Source organism: Marmota monax, unplaced genomic scaffold, assembly GCF_021218885.2.
Source record: "Marmota monax isolate L192 unplaced genomic scaffold, Marmota_monax_Labrador192_F-V1.1 WCK01_AAM20220418_F8-fsc00004, whole genome shotgun sequence".
Classification (NCBI taxonomy): domain Eukaryota; kingdom Metazoa; phylum Chordata; class Mammalia; order Rodentia; family Sciuridae; genus Marmota; species Marmota monax.
In genome coordinates, this window is record NW_026692881.1 from 13238423 (window position 1) to 13250445 (window position 12023).

At 39.9% G+C, this 12023-nt stretch overlaps 1 protein-coding gene across 1 annotated transcript in view; it reads right to left on the reverse strand.

Annotated features, from left to right (window-relative positions):
• Tm9sf3 (transmembrane 9 superfamily member 3) overlaps nt 1–9765 on the reverse strand; it is a 65055-nt gene extending 55290 nt beyond the window's left edge. Inside the window, exon 1 of the mRNA XM_046450547.2 lies at nt 9581–9765. Within this exon, the coding sequence (XP_046306503.1) occupies nt 9581–9676 (96 nt within the window). The 5' untranslated portion in view covers nt 9677–9765. The remainder of the gene's footprint in view (nt 1–9580) is intronic.
• Nucleotides 9766–12023: the final 2258 nt, after the last annotated feature.

Here is a 12023-nt window from a genome sequence, read left to right on the forward strand (position 1 = left end):
GTGTTCAGGAAACTAGAATACTGGAAGCTTATTTCAATCTCATAATCAATGTCCACACTTAAATATCAAAAATATACCCTATTGGGCTGGGGCTATAGCTCAGTGTTTGAGCACTTGCCTAGCAAGGGTGGGGCACTGAGTTCAATCCTCAGTCCCACATAAAAATAAACAAACAAAATAAAGGTATTGTGTCCATCTACAAAAAAAAAAAAAAAAAAAGCTCTCATTGTGGTCTCAGGATCCACCTTTTCCAAACTTTGTTTTACAGAAGATAGTTTTAAATGAAGTCCAACAGCTCAGAAGAGTATGTTTATAATTACTATTTATACTATTAAAGAACAGTAAACACTGAACCAATATAATTCACCAGGTTAACATGGACAAGGGAGGAGGAACCAAAACCAACAGTTTATCCAGAACTTCATGCTCATCATCATATACCCCCCAAAAACTAAAGTTGCCAGCGCACATAAATAAAACCTCATCTCCCTTCTAGTCTTTCACACAACCACTAGTCAAAGCATTAAAAGGAGAAAAATAACTAAAAGGAAGAAAAGCCATACTATGAAACCCCAAGTCCATTCAAGTCATCATGCCATCTGTTATCAGCCTGAAAGACATATTATATGCATATTTCTTTGAATAATTATGGTTTTACCCATCAGTGAATACTACATATAGCTGGCACAAACTTATAATCCCAGCTACTAAGGAGCCTGAGATAGGATGTCTCAGGTTTGAGAGAAAACTTAAATTGTCTCAAAATAAAACAACAAAAAAAAGGGCTGGGTATGTATGTAGTGCAGTGATAGAGTACCCCTGGGTTCAATTCCCAATACCAAAGAAAAAAACTACTGCCAAATAGAGATAGCAGTTCAAAGATATGGGGGTAGCTGACTTCACCTTCCCAGGGTCTGTGGGGTCTGCCCAAGATTTATAAGATGCCTACATGTTTAAAATCCTAATGTTATGTTTTAGATATGAGATGTTCCCAAAAGCTCATGTGTGAACAATGCAAGAATGCCCAGAGGTAAAATGATTAGATCATATGAGTTGTGACCTAATCCATGGGTTAATCCATGGATATGGATAAACTGAGTGGTAACTGTAAGCAGGTATGGTGTGGTGGTAAGTCTGAGTTTGTATTTTGTCCCTGGTAAGTGGAGTGCATGCAAGTGTGCTTGCTATCACTGGCTCTCTCTCTCTCCCCCCCTCCCCCCCTTCCTGCTTGCCATATCATGAACTACTTTCCTCGGCCACACCTTTTCACTAGGATGTTTTGCCTTACCTTGGTCCCAGAGCTATGGATTCCACTGTCTACAGACTGAGACCTCTAAACTGTGAGCAATGAAAAACTTTTCCTCCTCTACATTATTCTTGTCTGGTATTTTAGTCATAGCAACAAAAAGTTGACTAAAACATGATTCTGTGAAAACAGATTACCAGGATAATTTCAAAACCAGTACTTGTAATTAGAAATATTAACTGACAATATTATAATTTAATAGTGCATTAGTTATCCACTGAACAATTATTTACTGATTGCCCAGCACGCGCCAACAACTGTGTCTATAACCGAGGGTTTAGCTTTGAATGTGTTCCTTGCTCTACTGATGTCTAAAGGGAAAGACAGACATTGAACAAGCAATTATAATTTAAGGAAGGCTGCTATGGAGCATGCAATAAAGAAAGCTACCCAATGAGTCCACTATGAAACCCTTATCTCCTGTCTTCCTAAATTCATCCTACCTGAATCTACTCTCCTCAACTTATTTTCCTACTGGTACTATCATTCTCTCAGACTCGGACACTCAAACCTCAAGATCTTCTGCATTTCAGAAAAAAAACATTAACTTGCCTACTCTTACCCAAGGCATTTGCCTCCTCATTTTGATTCACATCATCACTACCACCCTAAGACTCCAATTTCATCATCTCCAAACATAATAAATGTGTCATAATAAATGTGTCACTGTTCATGTAAGACATCATCCAGGTCATCAAGGAAAGAGCAAACAATCTCACTTTTCAAACATGTGAAATATGGACCAAGCAAGTTTTAGGCATTAAAGATATAAAAGTAGGGCTAGGGATATAGCTCAGCTGGAGAGTGCTTGTCTCACATGCACAAGGCCATGGGTTCAATCCCCAGCACACACCACACACACACACACACACACACACAAAGGATATAAAAGTAAATATTCTCCTTTCTCTTAAGAAGTTCATAATCCACTGTGGAGCCAAAAAAGCAAATGATTAACATTGGAGCAATAAGTGTTATAATTAAGGTAATAAAGAACTACTGTAGCAATGATTAATTCTGCTTTGGCAAAGAAGGGTCAAAATGGGTAACAATACAGAAAAACAAACAGCTTCAAGTGAGTACAAAAAAAGTGCGTATAATCTTCATGCGTAAAGTTAGGAATCAAAGATGTGAATGTTAATATATTCATACACCCCCATTCTTCATTCTTCTTTTAATTTTGTGAGGATTGATAATATGTCTCCACTCTTCCAACCAATGCTCATGGTCTTAGAGCACTTATCAGTCCAAGTACTCCTTTCTGCTAAATATATATACAGCCTCAGAATTCTTCTCAAAACCATGCTCTAAGCCAACCACTACTAACTAACCGGAACTGATATTAGAAATAAAATCTGTTCAACAACACAAAATGCTCTCTCTGCATAGTACAATGTACATAAGTATTTGATAAATAAAATGGGAAAATTTTGAAGAAATACTAAAATGTAAAGTTTACTGGCAACTTAATAAAAGCTTGAAGCATATACACTGACTGGTAGGTGCACTGACTGCAACAGTACTTTAGAGAAATGAGAAACAAGAAAAGTGTTCTAGAGATTAGACATTGAATGAGAGTACCCATTAATGAGATCCTTGCCATTAATTCTCTGAATTTGTAGAAATATTATATAACTTGGAAAATAATACAAAGACATTTTTTTCTGTAAATCAATGTACATGTTCCTTTAAAAAATAAACAAAACTTTGAACATAAATATTTCTTTAAAATATAGCATTCATTTATTTTATACAAACTGAGACACAGGATTAAAGTAATCTAAGGGCTGCAGGGTGTATTACACTACACATTCTTAAGTTACTCATTTTAAACACCAAAAAATCTTAATAGGCAGCTAGAGGTGTGATGACACAATGCAAGTATTATAACAAAACTTACACAGCCTTGTAGTCTAAGGATCTTTCTGGGAAAAGGACTGAAACAAATTCAGGGCCTTAGGGTGAATATTAAGGCAAAAATTATGCTTCTTTTCTATTTCTCCTTTTCACACAGACTACGGTCAAATACAATGAATTTAAACATTTACTTTCCAGCTCAGATCTTGATTGTCCCTAAAAAATAAATGCTCCCAAGCCAAAGACAAGAGTTCTTTCTCCACAGAGAAAATATGTTCTAAAATATCTTGAAGTTAGAAAATATAAAAAGGAAAACTTCACATAGCTTTTTAAGAAAAATTTTATTTTTTTAATTGCCTTTCCCTAAAGCTATAGACAAAGTCCCTCAGCCCCCACAACTCTGGGCTGAGAGATCACTAAATAGGGCTCCTTCCTGACCAACCTATTTCTTAGGAACCTATGGTAGAAAGGTAATCTAATTCCTTTCCAAAATTCCAGGAAATCCTATCAAGCTCTTTTAAAATACTTTCCTTGGAAAAACTTCAGACTTGCCAATGACACTGAGCAAGATGGAGTTTTATAACTTACCTAAAAAGTGTAGCCAGTGGGGGGAAGTGGCAAGTGAGCACAGCATGGATATGGAAACCTCTGAGCATGGATGGCAATAATTCTTTTCATCTAAGGCTTCAGGGGAAATTGGCCACATGAAAGCAGACCAGTTCAGGTACCTGCATTCTTCACCTACTCAGTTTCCAAACCCCAGAAGAATTTCACTGTTATTCTCAATTTATGAACTGTCCACTCCAGCCAAAACAGTTACAACACTGTCTTCCTTTCCTTTTATGCTTCACCTTGTTTCTTTTGTAATTCCCCCAAATTTACAATGCCCTCTTTTCTTCACTTGGTCAAATTCCACTTAATCTTCGGAAGTGCTCAAGTCTTCCTTTCTCATATCCCCATATGAAGCTTTGCTGACCAATGCCTAACATAACATGACCACAACAGCCTGGGCAACAAAATCTCGTCAGCAACACTTCATAGGTTCATCTAATGTTGTAAGGTCTTTATATGAACATTTAATCTTCTCAAATTTCTGTAAGATAGGTTCTATTATTTCCCTCATTTTACAGACTAAAAACAAAAACAAAAAAATAGATGTTAAATAATTTGTCCAAGAATACATAACTAAGCAGTACCAAGTTTATCAGTTTAGGAATGCTTTTGCTAACTCCTAGTGAGCTTCATTAATCAAAGGGCAAAAACAAAATCAAGGAAATATGAAAAAGTGTACAAAGCAAATAAAGATGACACTGAATAGTGAACTGTTCCATTTGAGCTTTTAATCTGCCCTAAAGGGGGGAAAAAAATCTTAAGAATCTATTTGTGCCAGGCATGGTAGCTCATGCCTGTATTCCCAACAACTCAGGAGGCTAAGGCAGGAGGATCACAAGTTCAAAGCCGGCCTCAGCAACTTGACACAGCCCTAAGCCACTCATCAAAACCTGTCTCAAAATAAAAAATAAAAAGGGGTGGGGACATGGCTCAGTGGTAAAGCACCCTGGGTTGAATCTCCAGTACCTAAAGAGAGAGAGAGAAAGAATCTACTTACACTTTAGTAGACAATGTTGCTGACATACTCTTTGAAAAATATGAATTAAGAAATTAGAATTTATACTGACCAGCAAGATACAGAGAGCCAAGACTAACCACCCAAATACTATCTTCCATTTTCATGGGAAAGGGACATATTTACTTTAAATACGTATCAGAGAAAGCAAAATTCAGTTTTGAGAATACTTTAGAAGTCATAATTTCAAAGTTTTTCAACTATTTCAAATACACATCTGAATTCTAATACAATCAAATTAGAAGTATATTTTTGAATAGTCTCTTGAGATAAACTGTTCTCTCTCAAAATAACTTTGTACTTAAATAAACGTTTAGTCTATCGCTGACTGCCACTGAAAATAGGGCAATCAATGATTATGGCATTTCCTAAAAACTAAACCTGCATTACAGCACTCACAAACTCACCTGTAGTAAATATTTTATTCCCTTTATAAATCTTCAAATAAGTTTCAAGAGGTCCTATACACCCAACAAAGAAGAAAAGTTGTCAAAGTAAACATCATGCAGTGGTACAACACAGTTTACGACAGAAGCCAAGCAAGCTATCCCAGGCACAGATGGGGTGCTTCCAACATTACATGTCCCAACATTACCAGAACAAGGGGCCACAAGGAAATGGGATTTGGGCCTAGGTAGGGACACCTAAACCATAAGAGTCATACCCAAGATGATGCACTTTAAACTAACAATGGCCTGGGCTTGTTCACTGTGCCTTAAGCAACAGTTTCATGCTTCAAATATTGCAAATCCTTGTCCCTAGTAGCTCCCTAATTACTCAAGTCACTCAGCAAAGCACTGTCAAATATTACTAGTTAAGGGAAGGGAGGGGGAATGGGAATAGGAAAGATAGTAAAACGAATTGGACATTACTTTCCTATAGGTATATAAGAATACACGACGGATGGGATTCCACATCATATACAACCAGAAGAATAGGAAGTTATATGTATAAAATGTCAAAATATATTCTACTGTCATGTGTATGTAATAACAACAAATTTAAAAAATATTACTAGTTATGCAGAGCACAGTGCTTGGGATATCTAACACACTGGAGCAGGGCAAGGGGGGGTGACTTTGTGATCATGTAGAGTAAATCAACTCATAAAAATGCAAGGCTAATCCAAAGCACTGAAAAATGACAAAAATACAATGCTACAATGCAAACCTCCAAATACAAATGCTCTAAGATTTCTTTACCCTGGATTATTGGTGTTTTAGTGCTGGCATATTTCCATATTGCTGTTATGAAAATCAGATATATAGACAGGTAGAAAAAGGAAAGCCTAGGGATCAGAAAGCCCAGAATCTCCCCAATTCTCTCTTGAGCCAGTCATTGGAGCTCTATAGGCAATTTGTAAAGTAAGTTTGGATGAAATGATCTCCAGTCTTTCCAGTTCTAAAATTCTGAGTTTCAATTTGAAATAGTTTTTTTAATAGAATCATTTGGAATCTTAGGATATGTTATCATTTAATTCCAGATGCTTCCTTGTGCTTCAACCAAGAGAGGAGTGCAATCAACCCTACACACCTACTTTTCACTTACTCTCAAGAGGCCTTTTAATAACCCTTCTAATCACTAATTAGGAGCCTTTTGATTTCAAAAAATATATCCTATAATCCATATATGATTCAGCTTCTATTTATTTACTTATTTATGAAGTGCTAGGGATTGAGCCCAGGGCCTCACCCATGCTAAGCAAGTACTCTACCACTGACCTACCATACTCAGTTCTGATTCAAGAATTAAAATGAACATATCTTTATATAGTCTAGATGTGTATATACAAGTATATATTTCATTTTCATCACTCTGAGAATATACAAAAACTCTGGAAAAATAAGCACATAAAAAAATACTGTGGGTCACATGATCAATTGAATCCTAATTCAGCAGGTACAGTAAAAAAGGCAGAAAAAAGCATTTTTTTGGAACAGCAGGAAGTAGTTATCCGTTATGACCAACTACATAACTTGTAGAGCCCAGAACGAAACAAAAATGCAAAACTGTTTGTTCAAAGATAAAAATTTCAGCTGCATATTAAACAAGAACAGTCCAGCATGTTACTGCTCAGGTCATGCATCCACTGTGGCCCAGGAATTTAAGCCCTGTCTCTTTTTAATGCTAACCCATTATAGAGCTAGACTCACCCAAATGTTTCCTTAAGCACTTAAACATACTATCAATATACAGACCTACTCAATTTAATACCAAGGATTTTATTGTTCAATTGTTAGGGCAAAGGGCTTTAAAGCATATCAGTTGAGAGTACCTACTATTAACTCAGAATGCCCAGGGTCAAATCCCACCTCTACTCCTACACTGGGTGTGGCCTCATGCAAGTGACCTAACTATGCTGGCCTCGGCTTCCTCATCTATAAAAAGGGCATAATATCATGCAATTCATAGTTATTAATGTAAGTTCAACATGAATTAATGTGAGTAAAGCACTTAAAAGAGAACCTAGCACATTTTGCTATAAAAATCATTAGTTTTATTTCTATCTGAAATAGTCTTCACTGAAAGTTAATCTAAAGGGCAAGCTCTATAGCTTCTGAAAGCTGTTCTTTAATTGATAATCCAATTCTACAGGTATTTATTAAACACACACTCAGCAACCTTCCCTTGGCAATTTGTCTCCTCCTTCTTCAGTACCATTCTCTCTTCACTAGCTACTTTCTGTCTTCTTGGTAGAAAGGAAAAAAAAAATGTTCACTTGATCATAGCCCTCTTCCAGTATAATCTGGATAAGGTGAATTCCTAGTTTTCAAGAAATATTTTCATGAAACTTAGAAAAAGTAAAATATTTTGGCTAATAGCAAACATCGGGAATAAAATGACATTTATTTGAATTTTATGCTTGTATCTTAATGCTATTCTTCATATAACTCTTGCCTTCGTATGTAATAATGGGTAATCAAGTAAGAGTAATGTAAACATAAAATGACATGGATTCTAAATTTTTGTACAATAACTATTTCATAAATACCATATTCTCTTTAGGGCAGAAAACAAAAACCTTTTCACAAGTATTTTGTATTTACTAATAAAAACGTAAAAGACAATTTAGCAATAAAATTTCATTGAAACTGGCATCTACTTCTTAAATTTGTAAAGTATTCTAAAGCCTTTATACACCCCTAACTTATTACTTATTGTGTGTGTGTGTGTGTGTGTGTGTGTGTTGCTGGGGATTGAACCCACGGCCTTGTACATGCAAGGCAAGCACTCTACCAACTGAACTATATCCCCAGTCCCTATGGTTTCATTAATAGTTATACCAATTTACAGCCTTATGAAACAAAATTAAAAAGTAGAATTTCTTCCTCAAGTATTGAAAAGTAGACTACTACTCTCAAGTTTGTATGTGTATGTGGTAGAACTATAGTTGAGTTCCGGGTTTTACATGATAACTTTTCTTATGTGTCAACAAAATTGGAAAAATCTTAAAATACCACCAACTAAAAGGATGTCCAGTGGAAAATAGAAAGCAATCAATGATCCCAAACTAATTTTGATAGACAAAATTATCTTAACGTGAAAAGCACAGGATACCACAAAAATATGTCACCAATTAGGGACTTTTGACTTTAAAAAAAAAAAAAATTCTACATATACAGGTAAGACGATTCTGGCTGAGTCTGAAGGTAAAATAGCCAAATTTAGAGCCTTCTTTATCTAAAATAAGAGTCCAGCTAACTCAAAGACTTGAGAAAAATTTTGCTATTGTCAGATAAAACCTAAAACCGGGTCCATTAAATAGATACAAATTACTTCACTTCCTCATCTAACAGCAATGACAGAAAACTCCCCCAATTTTTAAAATTTAGTATGTACACAAACTCTCACGCAAAATCATAACTTAATGGGTAATGGTATAAAAACAATTACTGACCAAGCAACCTTCTCCATTTACCTGAGTTTCCTGCCTTGCTCCCGTCCACCATTCTGAAAACCATCAAGTTACAGTCCTAAGTGAAAGCCACTCCTAGAGTCGTTAACATCCATGCTTTAATGTGAAAATGCAATTAAACCGCCAATCAACTTTAGACCAAATGCAAGAGATTGTTCCGGGGCCAGGCCTTAGACTGGGAAACTTTATGATCAGAAGTGGCCCAAGTTGGAGACCACCGGGATGGAGCCGCTGCTGGGGACTTAAGAGGAGAAAGTTACAAGAAAGGCCTCACAATTGAGTGCGTACAGGGTGAGAGCATACACACGTGTAAACCGCTCTCACCTAGAGTTTATCAAGGCTGTCCCCACCCCGGGGTTTTAATCCGGTTTGGGCAGGAGGAAGAGGGGGAAGAAAAAAAGAAGGCTTGAGAGAATCATAAGTGGTGGGTATTTCCTGTATGAGGGGTAACTGTAATGCATCCATCTTCTGCTATCGTCGTAGCTCCCCACAGTCATAGAGCAGCCCCTTCCCCGGGGACACGACCCCCGAACACACCGGCCTGCGGGCCTAGCTCCCGCAGGAAAGTGAACCTAGAGACTCCCCAGGCTCCGTCGGGTCCCCCAGGGCCCCCAGACGTGGGGGCGCGGCGCCACCCAGGTCGGGGCGGGAATGGGAGGCCCAGACACTCGGGAGGGGAGCCCCGTCCCGGGAACGCACGGAAATGCCTCCTCCCTGCTCCCGCGGTTCCTGCTCAGCCAGGCCCGACCGGAAGGAGCTCTCGGACGGCCGCCGGGCTGCACCGGGGCCCCCTACCCTCCAGGCCGCGCGGAGCCCGCTGGGGCGGCGGCCGGGGAAGCGGGTGGGGGCGACCGCGCCTGCCGGGGCGCCTCACCGTGTGCTCGTGCTCGTCCGCCCGGACCCGGGGCAGCAGTAGCAGCAACAGCGCGGCGGCCGCCGCCACGCCAGGAGCGCCCGGCAGCGGCCTCATCCTCCGCGCTCGCGCCGGCCCGGCGCCGGCCCACCGACTCCTCCGCCGCCGCCGCTTGTGCCGCGGCCGATTCGCATCCACGGGGCGCGGACAGACGCACGGGGCCCGGGCCCAGCCGCTGCCTCCGCCGCCGCCGTCACCGCCCGCTCCCGAGCCTCCTCCGCCCCCCCGGCCTTAGCCTCTTCCTCTGACTCAGCCACGTCATCCGGCCACCCCGGCACACGCCGGAAGTGCCTCGCGACGCGGAGCCGCAACCGCCGCTGGGCCGCGCGCCGGCCCCGCAGGCAACAACTTAGAGCCCGGGAGCCGCGGGCACTTGCGCCGGTGCCGCTTGGCCTTGGCCTCGGCCCCAGCCCCTCGCGGTGGCCCGGCCGGGACCTCCCGGACGCGCCCCGGCGCTAGGGCTTGTGTGACCTTGGCCCAAACGCGTAATTCTCCCTGGCTGTGAAACGGGACTGGTCGTCTGACCTGCCGCTCCTCGAGCTTGGGGAACCAGCTCAAAATAACCCTTTCATTCCGGGCTCTCCTCTACCGCTTTGAATAAGTCACTGACTCCATAATCATCATATAGGGCAGACTGTTAAAACTTTTTCAGGATTGGAGATGTGTTTAAAAGTCATTGAATATTTATTGGATCTCTGCTATTCAATCAGTTGTGGGCTACGCTGAAATTCTTGTTCATTTATTGTCCAAGTATTTGTTGGTCTCCCAGCTTCAGTCATAAATGTCTCTTGGAACTTAAGCTTCTCAAAGCAGAGATCCTGTTGCCTATTTTCTGTACCTAAACCCGGAGTAGGGACTCAAAAAGTACCTGTCAAGGGAACACAGGAATATGGCACCGCCTTCTATCTACACTGTCCTCGGAGCTAAAAATGGGGAACTTGTAGTTGTCTCTTCTCAGCCGTCAGTAGTCAACAAATCATAGTATTTGGTGTCTTAAAAATATCTCGATAGTTTGTTTGCTCATTCCTCGGCCAGTAACAGCTAATACTCCAAATCGCCATTCTTTGCAATAGTCTCTCAATAAGCTCCCCGCCACCAATCTTCTTCCTTCCCTGTTGATCATTCACCAAAGGTACCAGAGTGATCTTTCTAAAAGGAAGCCAGATTATATCACTCTCTTGCTTAAAACACTACTTGAATATTGAATAAATTATGGAATCACCACTAAGGTTTTCATCTGCCAGACACTATTCTGAACTCTTCACATATTGATTGATTTGATCCTCAAAAAATCCTATGCAACAAGTACCTTTACTATATTCACATTACAGAGGCATTAACAAGCACAAGTTAAGTGGGCTTGCTGCAAGACCAGACTATGAAGTCTGATCCCATAATCAGTCTTTTTCTGCTAATGGATTATGAATTATACGCCATTTAAAAAAGTGAAATATTACCTGCATGGATTGGCATGGACTGGTATCTAACAGGTACTTACATCAAGAAAAAAATAGAGCATGATTTTATTTTAAATGGTAGTATGTTTGTTTACCTGTAGAAAACAAGCTGAAAGATTATGACCCAAACCACAAGTGGTTAATGTTCTACTTTGTACATGCCTGTAAATGTTAGTATGTTTTTTACAGTGTGCATGACTGTGTAGGTAACCAGGGAAGGGGAGGAGTTTCTTGCTTAAAGGATAAAATCCAACTTCCATAGTCTGTTAAAATGCACCTGCACAATCAGACCCTAATTCATCTCCCCAACTTTATTTCCCACCAGTCTTCATCCATGTGAAGAACATGTTCTTTATAGTCTGTGCCTTTGTTTTGGATATTCTCTTAATCTAGAATCTTCTGCTTTGCCTTGTCATTTGACACTACTCTTCTAGGCCTAGTTGAATGATCACCTCTTCAGTGAGACCTTGCATAATGCCCTTAGGAATTTGAGCATCCCCTCTTTGGGATTCTAGAAGCATTTGGCATATTATGTCATAATTACTGGTCTATTTCCATTTCCTCTTCTATACTGTAGTCAGACCTTTTTTTGATGGTAGGAACTTTTTTTTGGTTGATCTTTGTCTTTGTTACCACCTCCCCTCCCACCCTGTACTAAAGATTGAACTCAGAAGAGACTTGCACATAGTATGCAATCATGCACTACATCCCAAGTCCCTTTTAAAATTTTATTTTGAAACATTGTCTAAGTTGTGCAGGCTGGACTCAAACTTTCAGTCCTTCTGCCTCAGCCTCTTGAGTAGATGGGATTGTAGGTATGTACCAGCACACCCACTCATTTATCTATCTGCCCCAGCTACTAGGATAGTGCTGGACACACCATATACATTCAACAATTATTTGCTGAATGAATGAGTGAAGACATTAACAAGTGAAAAGTCAAATAG